At 37.0% G+C, this 20,516-nt stretch overlaps 2 protein-coding genes across 6 annotated transcripts in view; one reads left to right on the top strand and one right to left on the bottom strand.

The window, feature by feature from the left end:
* TRMT13 (tRNA methyltransferase 13 homolog) lies at positions 1-8,012 on the bottom strand. 3 transcript variants are annotated; one of them, XM_039348493.1, is made up of 11 exons: positions 7,831-8,012; positions 6,899-6,945; positions 6,742-6,808; positions 5,856-5,918; positions 4,650-4,719; positions 4,296-4,402; positions 3,161-3,328; positions 2,921-2,987; positions 1,666-1,740; positions 888-1,287; positions 1-353 (listed from the first exon to the last, which is right to left on the bottom strand). In XM_039348493.1, exons 1-11 carry the CDS (start codon positions 7,966-7,968, stop codon positions 176-178), a joined length of 1,380 nt encoding a protein of 459 aa, XP_039204427.1. In that variant the 5' UTR covers positions 7,969-8,012; the 3' UTR covers positions 1-175. The 3 variants fall into 3 exon arrangements, with proteins under 3 accessions (XP_039204427.1, XP_039204426.1, XP_039204428.1); XM_039348492.1 differs by having other exon boundaries at positions 4,650-4,722; positions 7,831-8,011; XM_039348494.1 differs by lacking the exon at positions 1,666-1,740 and having other exon boundaries at positions 4,650-4,722.
* Positions 6,994-20,516, top strand: part of SASS6 (SAS-6 centriolar assembly protein) — a 26,585-nt gene continuing 13,062 nt past the window's right edge. For 2 of the 3 annotated variants that reach the window (XM_039348486.1, XM_039348487.1), the window contains exons 1-9: positions 8,025-8,184; positions 11,253-11,313; positions 15,249-15,328; positions 16,044-16,148; positions 17,604-17,775; positions 18,477-18,554; positions 19,007-19,126; positions 19,207-19,398; positions 19,625-19,819. In XM_039348486.1, coding sequence (XP_039204420.1) covers positions 8,117-8,184; positions 11,253-11,313; positions 15,249-15,328; positions 16,044-16,148; positions 17,604-17,775; positions 18,477-18,554; positions 19,007-19,126; positions 19,207-19,398; positions 19,625-19,819 — 1,071 coding nt within the window. In that variant the 5' untranslated portion in view covers positions 8,025-8,116. Of the gene's footprint in view, positions 7,409-8,024; positions 8,185-11,252; positions 11,314-15,248; positions 15,329-16,043; positions 16,149-17,603; positions 17,776-18,476; positions 18,555-19,006; positions 19,127-19,206; positions 19,399-19,624; positions 19,820-20,516 lie in introns of those variants that run through there. The other variant, XM_039348489.1, reaches the window with a different exon arrangement.

Here is a 20,516-nt window from a genome sequence, read left to right on the forward strand (position 1 = left end):
AAAAGAGTAAAGGAGGCGGGAAGGAAGTAGGCAGGTTGGAGGAGAAGAGGAGAAGTGGGGAGAAAGGGGAGGAGAGTGGTGAAGGAAAGAGGAGAGGAAGAAGAGAAGAAGAGAGGAAGAAGAAATCCTGGAAGCGGTGAAGCTCCTAAAACACCTTAAAGCAGTTTGTTGAAAATCACGAAGACTGAGCTGGAACAGCTGTCAGAAGAACATTTTCTAATGACACACTTGACTCTGTATAGCGTTGCAACGCAGCTTCATATCGTCTCTGCTCTAAGTATTCGATCCGACCATGATCAATCAACAATTTGCAAAGGTGCCCTATCTGCTTTCGTTCCTCAGCAGTCAGCAGCCTAGAACAAAAAGAAAAGAAAAGAAAAGAAAAAAACTTTAGAAATTAAAGGGACTAACTTCCAATACTCTGTTTCAAGCAATTCAGTGCAAGTTGTTTTTTTTCTTCCAATATAAATGAAGGATTCGTTGATTAGTATACTATTAATCAGTTGTGACACAAATATTATTTGAATAAAGACTAGTCCAACTTGACTTTCTTACTGCATACATGACAAAATATATTTTGGCAGTGATAACATTTAAGACGATATATTTCTTTCTGAAACCTATTGTTGTTAAGAGTAGAAGGAAGATCTACTGGAAGTATGCAAGAACAGTTACTTGGGCAAAAGGGGCAAAAACATTTTTTTTTAAGTCCAGAACAATGAGATGTTATTCCAGTGAAGCAGGAGGAGGTACAGTACAATCAGACTTGCAAGATTGTACTACTTTAGTAAATCTCAATAAAAGTAGTTTTAGTCTTCCTGTGCAGTTAATTTCCTAGTCTGGCCTATGTAGTGGGGCTGACAATTGTACTGAAAGTGACCTCATACCTTTGAAGACTATCCAAACTGCAGTCAGCATTTATATCATCCTGATCATGTTCACCTTCGTTTCTTTGTCCTTCATTTTGAATGCCACTTCTGCTGGTCTCTGTTCCTCTTTCTCTCATGCCACAGGTAGCCCAGCTGGTCATTCTTTTAAAAAAATTAAATTCTATGGGGCCCAGTCCTACTCTTGTAAAAAAATCTTGGCCAACATAATGTCTCCACTCACACTTGTGATGACAACAAAGTGCAATAACAATTCCAGCTATAGGGCTCCAGTTTTCAGTTGCACACTTGCTATGTATTTTGCCGGAACAATCAGTCTTGAGGCGTTTAATTACTGGGCCTTCCTTTTCTTCAAGACCTGATTTCCTATAGGTGTCAACTAAGCATCTCAGAGCAAGATCTGTGAATAGAGAAGTATTTTTATATTTAATTGCTACATGCGGTGTCAGCACACACATACACACATTAATGTAACTGTGAAAATTCTATATAATTTATAATTGGACCATGTTATCAAGCAGTTTAAATCACTTTTTAAACATACATTTGCCACAAATGCATTCATTTTAAGCTAAGTCTTTAGTATTACTGTTTAATAATAAGCATGTTTAATGACTTCCATAAGCCTTGCTTATAAGCATCAATGGCAATAAATGTATGTTAGCAAGCATGTATACGTGAATAAAAGTTGTTGGCAAGCTTTTTTACTTCATTATCTTTTAAATGACTCTAGTCTATTGCATTATCTTCAACACATGAGCAAGCTATACCATTTTACCTGTTGCAGCACCACACAGATGCTTTCCAATTCCTATCAGAGGTAGTTTCTGTTCCACAAGAAGAGGAACTTTACCTGTCCAAAAAAAATAATAAATCCAAACAGAATGATGACATTCTGCTATCATCTTTGTGAATAATACACATCATCCTTCCTCAGCTTAATTCTTGGCCAATAACTCTCATGAAACCTGAACATTATCCCTTTTACTGCTGATGGGACATGTAAGTCAAAACATTTGGGGGACTTAAAGTAATGCATGCTGCTACATTAATATGTAATAAAGTACCATAGGAAAACACAGATTTAATTTAAAGGTTAATTATGGGGTAATATTAATTTGTTTTGATTGGACTGTTGTAATAATAGCCACAGAAGGCAAGCTGTATTAAATCTAATACGTATAAATCTAATATATATAATATAAAATATAAGACACCTTCTCATTGTGATTAAAAGTCCACGTTATTCAGCATTCCAGTTCCCACAAGCTCTTTTCCAGCAGAATATGGAAAGCACATACAATAACAGTTAATACTGCAGTTATTCTAAGTAGAAGGGGGTTCAGAGAGGGGGAAATAGCAGAAAAAAACCATGACAGCAAGTCACTAAGGAGAGGGAGGGAAAACAGCACTCAGAAGATTGGAGTGGCTGGGGGCCATTCTAGGACATCACTAGTGGCAGCTGGTAAAACAGAGGGAAGAGGAAACCACTTTTGGACTTTGTGCTTGAGAGGGATAAAAATGAAACTTTGATTTTGGGTTTTACTGACTAGAGAGATTTGTTGTTATAGAAATGGCTAGTTTATACTATTATTGAGGTTGAGGTTTGAAGTTACTGTTCTATTCTACTGCACTAGAAGTTGGAAGTCAATGCCCCCCCTTTTTTCTTTGCTCCCTCCTTTTCCACACTTCTCCTTTCCCCTTTCCCTCCCTTTTTACCTTACTATTTTCTTTTTGTATTTTATATTATAAATTAATAAAAGTTGTATAAGGGAAAACAGAGGGAAGAAAAATGCAGAGAAGATTGGAGGGGTTGGTGGGGCTACTGAGATGCACCATACTCTTTTATCTTTAACGTTATGACACTATACTTGAGCGAGAAGAATCTCAGCATCCAAAACCAACTCTGTAGCCACCACACTTCTACCATAACTGCAGTGAACACTACCTGCAGAAATTTTTTTTAAAAAAACAACTAGGATCATTTGCACTGTTTTTCAGAGAGTTCACAGCGAGACCTTTAAGCAACTTACTTAAACATAAATGCTGGATATCAACTTGAAGCCTCTCAAAGTAACGTTTTCTGTGTTTGCCATCTACCTGCAAGGTCAAACTACAAATTATTATAACCTATTGGGTTGTATTTTACAACCCAGACAAAAATGTTTAGCACTGGCAAAATTCAAAATCTAATAATTAAAAATTTTTTTTTACATTTTTGGCATATTGCATTATTAAAATGTTAATTTTAATTATAGCAATAATTGCCTTACCTTGAACCTGGTAGATTCCCTTTCAACAAGAAGAAAATGAACATCTTGGACGTCCTGTAAAGCTATATCCAACCAGTGGGACAGTTTTCCCCGTCCGGCTCCAAATTCCACAAAACAGTTCCCTGGTCCAAGCAAATGTAATCTTTTCATGTTACCTAATATAGAAGCCTATAAACATCAAGTTTATTTGTGAACCAACACAGTTATTCATTAAGCATTAATGAATCCTAAATCAGCCATAGATTTTTGAAATGCTATTTTAATTCTTCCAAAATGCATGGGTTTGTGATTTAGTCCTATAGCCTAGTACAGTGATGGCGAACCTTTTAGAGACTGAGTGCCCAAACTGCAACCCCAAACCCACTTATGGATCATCGAGTGCTGGATGGGTGTGGCCCATTGGGTGGGCATGGCCCATTGGGTGGGTGCGGCTGCGGTGATAACGGCAGACTGGGTGGGACTAAAAAGTTCAATCAATCAATTCCAACTTTGGAGATTTTTTTCCTGCGAGAAGTTGAAATTGATTGATTGATTGAACCTTTTTTTTTTTTGCACATGGCGGCAGAGGCCTAAAGCGAAAAGGTTTTATAAAACCCAGCTGAAGGCCTAGGACTGGGGCGACGGCACGCGTGCCCACAATGAGGGCTCTGAGTGCTACCTCTAGCACCTGTGCCATAGGTTCGCTACCACTGGCCTAGTATACTATCTTTCTTAGGTTTTGCATGACTACTACTACTACTACTTACTACTACTACTACTAATTATTATTATTATTATTATTACTACTACGATTACTATTATTATAAATTCAAATTATATTATTTTCAGTAAATTTAGAAAACTAAATCTTCCATGCTGACATTTATTATTAATATTTACTACAAAACTTAATTTTCTTTTGCAAAACCTAGAACAAAAAAATCCTGAATGACTTTACAATATACCTAAAAGAAAATAAGATTCATCAATATTCGTATGAAATGTTAGGGAAATCTAGGGTGGTGGATTAAACAGATTAAAAAAACATGTATAAAATTATCAGTGTTTTCAAGGGAACAATAATTCAGCCACTAGAAAGCAATTTATTTAGAACAAGAAATTATACTAAATATGTTATTTTTTGCAAGAGAGCTACCTGTTGCTTCAAATGTTTAAAAGCTGCATCTCCATTCTGGGGATCGTTTAGGGCTTCTTGTAACGCATGATGAGAAAGAATTTGGTCCTTAAGTACATAATTTATAGCTGAGAATAGAATGTAGAATTTTGTGTTTGAGTTTGAATTGAATTAACAATGTAAATATTCTCTCAAATGTCTGTTGTTGTTATTGTATGAGAAAACTAATATCCGATTCTGCAAATATTTTAAATGTAAATAACTTTACAATGTAATTCTCATACATATCGAAAACCATTAAATTACAAAACAGTTATTTTGAATTCTTTCATCATTTATATTGTTTGATTACCCACATAAAAATAAAATACTTACCGTTATTTGCTTTTTTAAGCTTCCTAATTAAGTTCTCTAGTTCTTGTTTAGAAAGTGCTGAAATTCGTATCTGCTGGAATGGACACAGAATATTTCTTATTTTGTTTATAGAAACCCATCTATACAAAGCAAAAATAAGCCCAAAAAAATGTACTACATTAGATATGATCTAAACAACATCCAATTCTCCTTGACTAGAAAATATATTTAGATGAAGGACAAGAATGATAATAAATACAGTACAATTCACAGGAGTGGAAAAGCTTTTCTTTTTGTTTTATTTTCAATCACTCAGTGCCAATAAGGGTAACCATATCAAGCCTTCAGGTTATTGGGGGATGGGTATATTGCTCTCTTTTTTTACAACACTTGATATCATTTTTGACCTGCATGCTACACAACATTTGTATTCAAATCCTATATCTATCTACATCAGGCATGTCAAACTGCCGGCCTGCAAGCCGGATGCATCATACTGAAACCATGCCCACCCCATTGCCGGCAATGGGGAAAAAGTCGCAATACGTCATGCGACATCACGTGACGTCACGAGTTTGACATGCCTGATCTACATAGAAAAAGTACACTAGCAGTCAGCATTTTTTAAAGCTAGCATACTTTTCTGTCAGTTCTTCATGAGCCACCATGTGGAAAAACACTTGGATGTCACAGCAAAATAAATGCCTCTGTCCATTCCAACACCAGGATTTTTCTTCCTGCTGCTCAAATAGCATTAGATATATTTAATTGCTAAGACCACATATCTTGCTACTATAATTCTGCAACAAACAATGGCCAATGGTATAGTATTTGTTATCTCTGCAACTTCTATAAGACAGCATTTTTCCTATAACATTCTCATTAAATATATTATTATATTTTAATCCCATCCATCTCTCTGTCTACACATCTTTCTGGTGAACCCAATGCAGCAAACATAACTAATATTTGTGTTTCAATTTTTCGCACAATTCTATGAGGTGGGTTGGGCTAAGAGAGAGTGGCCTAGCCAGTTTTCATGCCTAAGGCAGGACTAGAACTCACAGTCTCCTGGTTTCTAGGCCAGCGCCTTAATCACAATATCAAACAGGCTATTGAGCTAAGCAGCATATAAATTTAATAAACAAACAAAAATAATGAATATTATTTAAAAAGCAGAGTTTATCTCTTCTAGCAGTTCAAAATATATTTAAGACATTTATTCACCTGTTCTTCAGATAATTCTGTTTCATTTTTCAGTCCTGCATTAATATCTTTAATAAAGTAGACCTTAAATGAAATATGGAAATATGTTATAGAATAATTATAATTCTCTTTTCCAGTATTTACATGCATTAAGCTTTAAATGGTTTAAGAAAAAACAAAATCATTCTGGAGTTTGATTGTACCTATAGCAAGAAACAATCATAAAGTTATATTTAGACAAGTGTATACAGATAGGCGAACCAAGGACTACTTTTTCTATTAGCACAATAAGACCTGTAATAAACTTATGAATTCTAATTTCATTTTATATAATATTTGACTAAACAAAATGTGACTTTATTTAACATCTATTATTTTCTACTTTATTTCTTGTTTCACTGTTTTTCAATCACACCCTTGTAAAATCTTAGGTTGCTTTTACTGCTACCTACTGAAAGGGTTTGCCTTATACTTTGAAATTCTTGGCTTTAGGCAGTCCTCTTTGCTCTGCTATAATACCCAAGACCCATTTATGTTGCACACAGATTCTGGGTGCTTCCAGAACATGTTTCCATTATGCAATTATCTGCCTAAATTCACTAAATCCTATAAAGGATTCAGATAAACTGCCTTCTATTTGCAACTTCCTATGTTTCTTCACAAACTTTCCAGTCTTTCTTATCTCTGAAAATCAATTAAGTATGAGAAAGTAGAATAGTGATACAATAAAGCTCTATTGTACAAACACTACAATATATTTATTGGTGGTTTTGTGATGCTTCCATCTGCATATATCCTTATTTTCATCAGGGTATTAATGGAAAGAAGCATCACTTCACGAGGCAGTTCTGCTAGTTTTATTTCAAGTTCTGCTAATTTTATTTCAAGCAGTTTCAATGATACTTACAGGCTTTGGCTTCTCTCTTGAATTACACTTTTTCAAATGTTTTTGTAGCTGATCTTCATACACAGTGCTAAAATTAAAAATAAACAAATTAACAATGGTATTCATTGTTCTTTTTTTTTTAAAAAAAAAAAAAAACAGAGAATCTACTCTTGCTTACTGTTTTGGATCCAAAGGACAAGGGATTCTTTTCCTTTTATGTTCTTCCTAGTTAAAAATAATAAACAATTTACTAAAACTTTAAATCATACCCTTTTTCAGCTCCACATCCCCGCAAAATAAAAGTGAGTCCCAATTGATATAGATGTAACATAATGGAATTGGGGGGGGGGGGAACAAAACATAATGGAATTGATTTACATTGGAATCAACAATATGTTGCCTTAAAAGGTGTCTTATATCCAGGTTTTTTCAACCTTCCTTGAAAAAAATTATCTGAGGCACTTCCGTTTTTTAAAAAACTTTGTATTCTGTCACTGCCCGTTTTCCACTTGTACATTACTTGTTTTCTAGGTTGACGGCAACATTTTCTCTATGCATGGTATGCTAGGGAAACTAAGCCAGCCTCCTCCAACCCAGCATAACTTGCCCTAAACATGTAATCACATTCACAATCGTCAGGATAATTTCCAATACTGGATAGCAGACGGACCTTTTACACCGGATGGAGGTAAGAGATGAAAATGGGATGAACCAGAAAAATCTAATGACATCTTCTTGCTGTGTGTGTGTGTGTGTGTGTGTGTGTGTACACACTGTACATATATGACACGCAGGTAAGAAATGAAAACGGGAGGAACCAGAAAAATCTAATGACATCTTCTCGGTCTGTGTGTGTGTGTGTGTGTGTGTGTGTGTGTGTGTGTGTGTGTGTCTGTGTACATCTTCTCGGGGTGTGTGTGTGTGTGTGTGTGTGTGTGTATACACTCTACATATAAGACAAACGCAGGCGACCTGATCAAGGTGAATTTCCTTTCTCCCTCTGCCTGTGGTTAGAAAAGATAAACTGGAAGCTCACTGAAACAAAACCTTATTTTTACAAATAAAACGGATCGTTTGGCCCAGCGGTTTGTCTCGCTCTCCCCCTACTACCTCCTCGGCGCTGTGCTCGCCACAGAAGCGCCTTCCCTGCGCCGGGACCATCTTGCAAAAGCGCTTCTTCCGCTCCACGAAATAGGCGCATCGCCCCGGCTGAGGAAAAGAAGCCAGCTCGACAGGAGCCCCCGTCATCTTGCCTACAGGTGTTGTGGCTCCTCCCCCTCTCCTCCATCCGCCCCGCCTCCGCCGGGGGCCGCGTGGCCCGTTCCCCGCCCTTCCTGCCTCGCTCCTTCCTGGCTTTCCCCCCCGCCGGAGCAGGGCGCCAAACTCAAAGCGCAAGATGGCGTCGGAGAGCCTCTTCAGCCAGCCGGTGCCCGTGCAGGTGAAATGCCAGGGCTGCGAGGAGAGGTGAGGCGCCGGCGCGGTTTTCTTCCCTCGGATGAACGGGGCCTGAGGTCTAAAAGCTGAGGGGGAGGTTCCCCCCCTCTTTTCCTGTCTTGGAGCCGCCCGTCCCTACTTCAGACCGGGACTCGGACGGTTGGTTTTTCCCCGACCAGCCCGGGGAAAGAGGGGCGGAACTTCTCGTCGGGAGTGGCCTCCGCTTCTTTCATTCCGCCCCCCCCCCCAAAAAAAATACCTTTCAAAACAAAAACCCCAGAAAAGCTATAGGTTTTGGGAACATGGCCGTTTCTATAACCCCCTCACTATTCTGAACAAAACAACAGTCGTGAATTAAAATCCTCGCAGATTTCTCTCAGGCTCCGGCCGCTGGGAGTGATCAATGACCCTGTCAGGCTTTTCAACTGCTGCAAGCGTGAGGGTGTGTATAGCGTGGTTTTTGCCTAATTCAATAGGCTGAACGAGGTGATTCTGGCAATGTACACATTTTTCTCTTCAACTGTGAAGTTGATGGATACCGTGGCTGCTGCTTTTCTAACCTAACACTCTAGTTGCCTGTGATTAATCCTGTGTTTATAATGTATTATAGATAATAAACGGCTACACATATGACTGTCTCTATGTAGCAGCTAGATATTTTCAGGTATTTTAAAAGTATCTTGGCCCCCTTTCTCCTTTGACGAAGCTTCCATGCTTTTAACAGTTGAATGACAGCCAGACATTGGGCAGAGGGACTCTTGGAGTCAATTGTCATCTATCAATATCTGTCCCTTGGTTAGTTGTTAAGCTTTTGGAAGGATGTCAGGAAAAGGGGGAAAGGAAAGGCTCTTTAACACCTGCTCATGATTTCTCTTAGTGTGGATTGTTTAGTTAGAGCCACTAGACCTGAGCTGTTTTTATTGTTGTCATCTGTGGTTGTCTGGGTTTTTGCAGCCCAGATCTGGTAGTTTTAATTTAGCAAGCTTTCCTTGTGGTGTTTAGAAAATAATAAATGGGATTCTCCCACAATTTTAATAGAGTTATGGGAATAACTTTTGGAATCAGATATTACCAATTAATAATTTGCTAAACTTATATGCTGCCTAAGTCTCCATGACTGTGCAACTCTCAAAAATCAAACAAAAAAATTATGGTAAAACATACATTTTTTAAAAAAAAATAGGCACAGTGAAAAGAAGGGTCTTGATGTCTCTTGCCAAAAGCCTGGACAAAGAACCAGAGCCATCTCACCGTCAGGAAGAACATTATTCTATCGAGAGGGTCTGTGCTGCTACAGAGAAGGCACACTTCTGGGGTCCTGAGATGACATTGTTCAATCAAAGGAGCCCACAGTGTGCCTACCCTGCAAGATTGAATTATCTGGGCAAATGTTATGGGAGACAGGTGGTCCCTAAGGTAATTAGGCCTTAAACTGCATAGGGCTTTATAGATAGCAAGGGTAGCCCCTGGTATCACACCTTGAAGCAAACTGGCAACTAGTGCAGCTTGCCAAGCAGAGATTTTACATAGGCATGCTGATATATTTTGGACCAGTTGAAGGCTCTAGGTGGTCTTCGAGGGCAGTCCCTTGTAGAGCATTTCAGTAGTCAAGCTGTGAGGTGACAAGGGCATGAGTGACTGTCTGAAGGATAGCCCCCGATATAAGAGTGCAACTGGGGTACCAGCTGAATGAAGCTGACACCTGCTCTTGAAGTAGGAGCTGCAAGTCTAGCAAAAACCCCAGATTGTTTATCACCCTTGAAGTGGGAAGGGCTAGCCTTTCAAGGTCAAAGATGGAATATTCCCCGATCTGGATGGTTCAAATACCCATAGCTACCCAATCTTCGTAGGATTTAAGTCAGAAGCAGTTCCTCTCCATCCAGATCTATGTAGCCTCCAGGCACTGGGACAGAACTTTGACAATCTGGTTGCCCTGGAGTCTAAATATTATAATTGGGTATTATCACATACTGAGGATGCTATACCTCAAACTGTCAGATGACTTCGCTTAGTGGTTGAAAAGGAAAGAGAGAGAATAGAATCCTGAAATCCTGGAGAAAGGAAGAGAATCATCATAAGATGTACAAAACATTAGTTTGGAAAGTGTAGTTCTCACCTCATGCTGTATGCTATATACTCATCTTTGAAGGGCTCTGATTATTTATCATGAATTAATAATTATTCCTATCTTTTCATAAAATTAATGTCAATTAAAAATGAGCCTTGAATTTGGGGGAATTTATTACTATAAATTGTAATCTCACATTTTGTAGGGCTGTGCAATCTTCTTAAATATTCTATTCAGAACTATCTACATACCCTTGCAAACGATGGTAAAAGACGTAAGATTGTTGCTTGGAATATTCTGAAACCAATTCTCCATGCTCAACTCTCATTGGGCTTTTGGATTTTTTTCTCTGAGGAAAAATTTATTCCCCCACTTCCCCTGTTTATTCCTTCCCCTGTTGGTTCTTTAAAGTTTGTCTTTCTTGTACATGAATGGTACCATTTCCATGTCATAATATTTGTCTGAATATTGTTATTCATGCAAAGTAATGTCTAGTTATTAAGCTGCATTAATAAAAATGACTGGTGTGAGTGGTGATTAATATAGTGATATATAGAATCATAACGGAATATTTAGTGAATTATGTAGCTATCCATCTCATTGAATATGATTCTGGGTGAATCTATTTCTTATCTACTAAAAATATACAAAATATGTTGAATCAACAGCAGTTAAAACAATGTAGCAACCAATAAAACTATGTGAGAATAATAAAATTAAAAATAAACATAAAAAACAAAATTGCAGGTGAATACAATCATCTAAACAATACAGCTATCTTGTAGGGGTCCCATGGATCCCCAAGGTTGTTGGACAAGTCACATTTTAAGAGCTTTCCAGAAAATTAGCAGGGAAGATTGACTTTATGACAATCATGGTATATTGACTTTATGATAGATATAATTTTGTGCAAACTCCCTTAATGGATCACCTTTACTTAAATTAAAATACAACATTTCATTTGTCAATTGAAGAATATATTGCTGTTACTTACATCAATATATTAAATGCACTTTCATGTATTTTGCAGACGAATAAAGGTCCGAGTGAGTGTTGAAATGCAATCAACAACAAATCCCATTCATAGGAAGGTTTGTATCTCCTTCATTATACATTGTGCTTTCAATTGTTACAATAAGTGATCCTGCTTAAAATTTTAGTTGCTAACTCTGGCCAAGCATATTCCTTCGTGAACAATAGACTTTATTGATCATTGATCAAAATAAATATTATGAATAATAATATGTCATTACTACAGAACAGAGCAAGGAACTTATAAACTTGGAAGTAATATTCCATGATAACTGTACATTGGCAAAATTGAGACAAAAATGGGGCCAGCCTAATCAAATCATATATTTTCAAATAACATATTCAGTTTCTTTTCTACCCTTCATTCAATACCCTCAAACAGTTTTCCATGTTAGTTTGCCCTCCCATCCTTTCACTTGGTCTTCTCTACATCATTATGATTAATTTTTCATATGTATTCCCTTCCCATTTGTTTAGCAATTTTGTACTTTGGTATCGTCTGCTGAGAAAGCTGTTTTTTTCTTTTCTTATCAATTTAAAATATACAAAATATGTTGAACTGTGAACAAATCACTCCAGAAAAATCTGGAATATTATAACAATAACAAAGTTGGAAGGAAACTGGAGGTCTTTTAATCTAGCAGGAAACCCCATACCATTTCAGACAATAGTTGTCCAATCTGTTCTTTAAAACCTCCAGTGTTAAAGCACCCACAACTTCTGGAGGCAAGTCATTCCACTGATTAATTGTTTTAACTGTCAGGAAATGTCTCCTTAGTTTTATATTACTTCTTTCCTTGATTAGTTTCCATCATTTGCTTCTTATCCTGCCCTCAGGTGCTTTGGATAATAGCTTGACTCCCCTTTCTTTGTGGCAGCCCACTAAAATATTGGAACACTGCTATCATGTCATCTCTAATCCTTCCTTTTATTAAGCTAGACATACCCAATTTCTGCAACTGCTCTTCATATGTTTTAGCCTCCAGTCCTCTATTATTGCTGAAATCTCCTCCTAGATCATGCTATTCTAGGAAACAATTCAAGGTGTTCAAGTTACAATACTCTGGGTGAACAAGGCCTGTTTTGGGGGTTACACCCTCCCCAGATTGCTTTCATGTAATTTGTTTCACAGGCTGATAAAATTTCAGTGTTTAAGCAGCCAGCTGCAGGTTTCTCTATTAATGGTAAAAAAAAAAAAATCTTTGTGGCTCACAGAAAGGTCATTAGAAAGAAATTGAGAAACTCTCCACCATAATGACAAAGTGAAGTAGTTCTAAAAGGAACATAGTTCAAATGCTGAAATTCTTTAAACTCATTTTAATAATTTGTTTAAAGGAAAAATTGCTTGAAAAAAATACTTTGAAGCAATTGCTAAAACCCTGTCATTCCAATCTGTAAGATTTACTTTAAAAATGCTGAGTCTGGGAAAAGGTCCCCATTGTCCTGAGGGAAGCAATGTTCCAGACTTTTCTAGAACGTTCTGTTTCCAGTGACAATTTTTGCACTTCATTGTGATTTATTGTGGATACATAACAAGCTGATAGCAGAATGTAGTAGCTAAGGCTTGGACTTTCATGAGGGATATGGGTTTAAGTTTCCACTCCACCAAGGATTCACTGGTTAATATAGGCCAGTTTAACCTACCTTAAATGCTAGTTTTTAGATCCCCATTTATTCATCCATGAACTCTTAGAAAATAGAGGCATAAATGGGGTAAATGTACAATAGGAAAAGTAATAAGTAGCATAATAGGTGAGGATTCTTCGAATAATTTATGTTAACTACCACATAAATTTTCTCTTTAGCTGATTGGAAAAAGTAGTATTTGTTGATAGCAGTCCCACAACCATAGGTTCTTTTGAGGAATGGCGCAGAACACAAAGCAGAGATGAAATTTATTTCCCTTTATTATAGAGGAAGTGGAAGTGTTGTGTTGTACTTATTTTTATCATTATGCTTAGATATCTTAGATTTCTAGATTCCTTATTCCTTTGTTTCCGTATCTATGCCTTACTTCTTATAATTACATCTATGTTTTATTTCTGTTTGAAAATCTTATTTGTTCTGCTATATCTATATCTGTGTTTCTGGCAAACTACTTCTGAAATCTTGCCAAGAAAACTTCAGGTTTGTCCAGGCAGTTGCCAAGAGTCAACACTGATTCACACATAAAAAAAAAATCTCTTTCTGGGCTAATTCTCCCTCCTCCTTTTCAAACAGCAAATGTTTTAGTTAGAGTACTACTGTTTTGATCCTTACTGGATCCTTCACTGGCAAACTTGATCTTGGTTGTTTTCTTGCATATGTTTCCTTACCCAAACCAAGTAATATCATCAGATGCAACAAAACAATTAAGCTCAGAGAACACCCAAGGACTCCTCATTTCAGCCCCGAGCTACAAATATTCTCCTTTATTGAAACTAGCTATAGCTGTGCTGTAGGACCTTCCAGTCTTACTGAGGTGAATATGACTGTTGGACTGATGTTGCAGCTAAGCTTCTCCAGGGCTTCACCACTGGTGTGACTTTCAAGGCTACTAATGCCATTTAACCATCTCCCTAATGCTAGTCCTCTTCAAGGATGCTAATGTCAAATTGTTTCTTGGCATTTATATTTCCTGCGCTGCTCTTTGCCAAAATCTTGTGGAGCCATTCTTCTCTTTCAAATAGCACCCTGAAGATCATCAATGTTTTTGGTTGCCCTGTCAGTCCTATGCCATGCCTCATTTCACTTACCTTTCACAATAACACACTAGTGGTAGCTTTTTAAATAGTTGGTAAAAGAGTGGAATCTGGATCAAAAGCTCCTAAACCTCATTCTACACCTTTACCCTACCATAAATTTTAATAAAACAATTCAATTAAAAATCCATAAAATTGGAACTTGTAAACATTGTATGTTATTTGCTGACTAAGGATCAAAATTACAGTATTGATAAGCCTGTTTTCAGCTTTGGACTCTGGAAACAAGGACCCTGTGGAATGGAAAAGACCAAGAAATATGGGCTGAGCCTTGGAAAAGAAGTTGATGGATCAGATAGGAGGCTTCCATTACTTTACCTTCACTTTAAAGACTGATTTCGATAGATTCGGCAGTCAGACTTCTCTTTTGAAATATTTAGGAATGAGGATTGCTCTAGATAAGAGATAGATAAGATATGATAAGATAAACTTTATTGCCTTTTTTTTTACTGTGGGCACAATGGCACACATCAAAAATGAAATTTAGTTGCCCGCTCTCAAAGTGAAACACATACATGACACACACCTAAACATACTATGTACAACATATGTATAGACCCACACCCCTACATATACATAGCAAATAAATATTAAATACTGTCCATCTTGAATATATAACGGAAAGAGGAAGCTTGAGAGTTCACAAGGTTAATGCTGTATGGAATGAAACTATGGTTAAATCTAGATGTTCTGCTACGGATACCACGAAGCCTCCTCCCAGAAGGTAACAAGGAAAACAGGTAGAGGAGAGGATGTGTAGTGTCCCACATAATCTTACGGACCCCGCTCAAGCAACGCTTCTGTGCTATGTCCTGGATGGGAGGGAGGGAACTGCCAATGATCTTTTCAGCCATCCACACCACTCTCTGCACCACCTTCCTATCTGAAGCAGTGATGCTTCCAAACCAGACTGTGATGCTGCATGACAGGATGCTCTCGATCGTCCCCCTGTAGAAAGTGGTCAGGACAGGGGAAGGAAGATGTGCTTTTCTCATGGGATGCAGAAAATGCAGGCGCTGCTGTGTCCACTTCACCAGTTTCTCACTGTTGAGTGACCAAGCCAGCCTACTCGTTAGCTGCATACCTAGGAATTTGACTTCATACTTTTGTTATTGTTTTGTGATGCTCAGAGGATTTGTATGTTGCATAGAAGCTTTCAGCATTTTACGAGTCATATGATTTGGTACTATTGAAGTAATTATTCTAGAGAAATACATTTCTTAATTTTTGAAACTAACATTCTCTTCCTTCAGGATTTAGTTGTTCGCCTAACTGAGGATTCAGATCCCCTTTTCCTGTATAATCTTGTTATTTCTGAGGAAGATTTTCAGAGGTAGGTTTTCGTGAATGTTCTGATTTTTTATACATTTTAAGTACACTATCCAGCATTAGTAATAAAGGATATTGGTACAATAGTCTTGCCACAAAAAACCCCCCAAATTAATCTCTATAATGTTAGGATTAAAGTATATAACTCAGTACTTTTATGGAAATATTATCACTGTTGTTTGGTATGTTTAGTTTTGTTCTCTTTTTCCATGAAGTATGAATACTAGCCTTAGTCTACGGATCTATGTGGATCTATTTAGGCCAGTATTTTTCAAACTTGGTAACTTTAAAACATGTGCATTTCAATTCCCAGAATTTTCCCAGCACACCTGCCTGGCGAATTCTATGAATTGAACCCCATGCATCTTAAAAATTGCCGAGTTTCACTGACAAACATTGATTTAGACTGTCAACATTTTGAAGAGAAAGGCACTCTTATTTCAGGATCATGTTCTAGGAATTAGATGAAAACTACTGGGCTAAAAAATAAATAATGCTAGAAAAGGAAATGAGTATTACTGCAGTAATAAGTGATAAATTGAAATGACAGGTAAATTGTGCTAGCATTCCAAAAGGTTATAAGAAAATTGTTTTGTAATTTTTTTCAGGGCCAAACACTTTAGAATGCTTAGCTTTTGAAAGAAATGTCTTGAGGATTAGCTGCTCTTACACACATTACATTGGTAGGTGTATTTAATTTTTTCTTTTTTTCTGTGTAGTTTAAAACTCCAGCAAAGTCTTCTGGTAGATTTTTCTGCTTTTCCTCAGAGATTTATAGATCTTCTTCAGCACTGTATCCAAGAACAAGATAAAGAAATCCCAAGGTTAGTAATACATAAACAGTACTTTATATCATCTTCAAATCAAAGAATATAAATAATATTTGTAAATCAATCATTTAGAATATCAAGTTCAAGAAAGTAAAACTCAAATTAAAAAAAGGGAGAGAATAAGATTATTTACCTTTGTTTGTTTCTAGAATCTTTTGATGGCTTAGAGCTGCCCTTATATGTTATTTTTTTAGGGGTTGGCTATTCAGGCAAAAAGCACAAGCAGTAGTAGTATCTCCATCTTACAGGTAGTCCTCACTTAACAATTTGTTCGGCAACTGTTCAAAGTTATGATTGTGTTGAACAAATGATATTTACGCCTGGTCCTCAAAGCTACAACTATTACAGCCTCTTGTGGTTACATGGTGAGAATTTAGGCCCTTGGCATTTACTATTGCAGGATGTGTTTCAATTCCCCCCCCCTCCCCATCTATCCCCCTCCCCCCCTGCACATTTTTTGTCCTGCACTCTGCATCTTGTCATCATCTTCCTCCCACTGCTAATAAATTGCACCTGGCCTTGGTTCTTCACAAGGCAGCTGCTGGCTGCATGTGGCCTTCTTTCTGAAACTGCATGCCTCCTTTCTAAGGCCTTGCAAGGCATTCCGAAGGCTGTAGCTGCTTCATGAAGGCCCAGGCTGGGCACACCTTGTCAGTAGGAGGAAGAAGGCAATAAAGGCCAGCTGAGGACAGCAGATCACAAGGTGGAGGAGGTGGCTACTACTGGGACTTCACGCTGGAGAGCTGGGGTGGTTGTACAGTAGCTAGGGCAGCTGGGCCTTTGAAGTAGTGGCTGAGGCTTTGCATCACGGTGTTGGGTTGGCTGGCCATGGTATGGAGTTGAGGGAGTATTCCTTGATGGCAGGAGCTTTGCTAACTGCTCTAGGACTGAAGTAGAGGCCTGGGGCAACAGAGGCAGGGTGAATTTGCCGAAGGTCCTGGGCCTCTACCTCAGCCCAGCTGCCACTGCCTACGAGGAATGCCACTATGTAGGGCAGCCAAAATGTTCTGAGGCAATGACAGCTGGGGGTTTATGTCATGGGGCGGCTTCACCCTGTGATGTTGGGATGGCAGCAGCTGGGGCTTTGTGGTGTGCTGGGATAGCTGGTCATGGCATGGGGCTTGAGGTGGCACTCATTGGTAGTGGTGAAACTGGTGGCACTGGGGTTGAAGTAGAGGCCTGGGGATAGCAGTTGTATTCTAAAAATCACAACCAAACCACGGTGTCGAGTTTTATCAGTGCGATTTGAGGCTACTAAAAATGTTCATGAGCAAAGATTTCCCATTCTTCCTTAGGGATTATAAGTAGCTTTGCCTTTTTTGAGGAGGCAGATATTGTTTCTGTACTAATGTGCAATAAAAACAAAATACTTCTCAATGGAACCACAGAGTTTGCTATATGATTACAGCTAATTATTATTTTGTTATATGTGATATTTTTTCTTTTCAGATTTTTGCTACAGCTGGTTTCTTCAGGATCTAGTTTAGATCATACACCCTCATTTCTAAATGTGGTTGAGACAAATCCATTTAAACATCTTACCCATTTATCACTAAAATTCTTACCAGGAAATGATGCTGAAATCAAGAAATTTTTGGCATCCTGCCTCAAATCTTCTAAGGTACAATGATAGTTTCAGTTACATATATATATATATACATAGGTAGGTGTTGCTTTTTTTAAGCAATAATAATTATTTTTGGTCATTAAGAGAAGTGAAAGATGAAGTTAAATGGGACATACTACCGAATTAAGGCTCACTAATATCCTAGCTTTATTTATTTATTTATGAGACTTATATACTGCTTTAAGTGCAAGCACTCTCTAAGCGGTGTACACCAGTAAGCAATGTATATATATATATTTACATTGCCCCCAACAATCTGGGTCCTCAGCTTTAAATTTCTTTGTATATTTAAAATTGATCGATAGTAATACAATGAAATCTTAGTTTAACAGACCATTTGAGAGGTAAGGGATGTCTTATTTTTGACTGTCCATTAAATCAAAGAAAACACCATCTGGAGTGATAGGAAAATTTTATCCATTAAATCCAAAGTCATTTCTTACTGAAGTCTAAATTGAAATTTCATCTAGTTTCGAATGAATATTCTAAAAATATTTTAAAAAAGAACCAAACAGCCTGTGTAACTCCTGTAGTATAAATATGCTTGCAAATGATGTGTTAAATAAGGCAATCTTATAGTATAAGCCTGTGCATGTCGGCTGATAAAAAGCCCTCCAATGTCCAGGAGAATATATTACAATTAATCACTTTGTAGACTGAAAATATATTGATGAGAAACTTTCAATTGTTTATAGGAACAAAAGTTATTGCTAGAACAAAAACTTAGCAGAACAGAGGAGGACCTTACAAGACAGCTGAATTATACACAGCAGGTAAGAGCAAAGCTTCAGTATGCCCCAATTTATATAGAAAATTAATATAAATATATTTAGCTATTTTAGCTATATTAAGAGTTTCTAACTATAAAGCTAATGGAACATATATTGCTGAACTTTCATATAGAAATAAAGAAAATTTTATCAGAATAGCAAATTATAGCAAAAGTGGTTATATTTTGAAGAATAACAAATTAACTGTAACATAAGCTTAAGTGAGTGAAAGCCTAACTCATTAGAGGAAATTCATGTTTTAATATGCTACAAAACTTTTTTTAAAAGAAAACATTTAGATTAATATAGGATTGTGAAGGTATGCAGAACAATATATTGCTATATGTTTTAAATAGACAAATAAGACATCATGACTCTGTTCCTATAATAAAACTTTGTTAGAGTTAAATTCTAGGATTATATGAAACCCTAGTGACTATGCTTTTTTCTCTTAGGCCTTGTCAGAAAAGAGCAGAGAATTAGATAATTTAAGAAGCGAATGGGCCTCCAAGATAGCATCATTGAACAGCAAACATACTCAGGAACTATCAAATGAGAAGGAAAAAACTCTGCAGGTATATAAATAATACAGTGTATAAAACAAATGATTCCTTTTAAAATTAAGAATTACTAAAACACTTTCTATTTTTCATAGGCACAAGCACATTATCAGCAACAGAATGAGCAACAGAAAAGAGACTTGGAAAACTTGCATCAGAAAACTGTCCAGCAACTGCAGAACAGGCTGAAGGAGCTGGAACTTGCTAACAAAGACTTAATGGAAAGGAGATACAAAGGCGATTCCACAGTCAGGGAACTTAAAGCAAAATTATCAAGTGCAGAAGATGTATGTAACATTTGCTAATTTGTCTATTTAAAGATCTGATTTTCATGACTTAACAATTTCTAGTTGTATACTTTATAAGCACTTAAAAATACAGCAAATATTCCACATTATAATAGGTGAATGTAATGCAGTTATATGATCTAAACAATTGTTGCAGTGTATACTTTTTAAATCAAGCTTAAATCTTTAAAATACTTTAGAATGCTTTATTTTTCCAATCGATAAGGAATGCCAGAGAATGAAGCAAGAAGTTCTATCCTTACGTCGGGAGAATACTACCTTAGATGCTGAATGCCATGAAAAGGAGAAGCAAGTTAATCAACTGCAGATGCGAGTTGCTGTTTTGGAACAAGAGATCAAAGATAAGGACCAGCTAGTTGCTAGAACAAAAGAAGTATTAGAAGCAACACAAGAGCAAAAGGTTCCTAGCATTTTTCCCTATAGTACCATTATAACAAACGTAGTCATTAAAGTTCATTATGATCTAAAATGTTATGTTACGTGTTTGGCTAAGTGTACGTGACTAGGCACATGCTGTCTGATTTGCAAATAAAAAGCTCCGTTGGAGAAGACATGAACATGCAAGTTCTACCTGTCAGTTGTTTTAAAAAGCTAGGTAGCTTCATGATTTCAAGAGGAAGAAACAGAGTATTCATAGCCATTTTAAAGCAGTTTATCATACTCTGCCTCCTTAACTCAAACTTATTTTCCTGGGGTTGTATGGTTGCCTTGCAAACCAAGGGAAAAACATAGCTAATTTAAGGAGACATCTTTTTGATTTCAGCTTTGGAGTATAGAGCATCTCTGTGTATTACCGGTAAGGTTTACATTATGTGAAAAGAAAAGCCTTTGTGATATCGTTGTCTGGATTTTTTATTTTTTGTTTTTGAAAGTTAGCCTATTTTAGTGTAACAATAGAACACAATTTTTGACAATCTGAAGCTTCTTTGCCAAACTAGTAATATGGTTCATTAGAACTTGGCTGTGTTTAGAAACACTTTGCATACACCATCTTCTTCCCCCACCCACAAATTATAGCTTGTAGAACATATTGCTGTATCAAGCATTATTAAACATTTTTGCAGATATTTAATAAGACATTAAAGTTTCAAAGTGCT

Source organism: Crotalus tigris, unplaced genomic scaffold (genome assembly GCF_016545835.1).
Source record: "Crotalus tigris isolate CLP2741 ecotype Arizona unplaced genomic scaffold, ASM1654583v1 scf7180000018155.2402879, whole genome shotgun sequence".
NCBI lineage: Eukaryota > Metazoa > Chordata > Lepidosauria > Squamata > Viperidae > Crotalus > Crotalus tigris.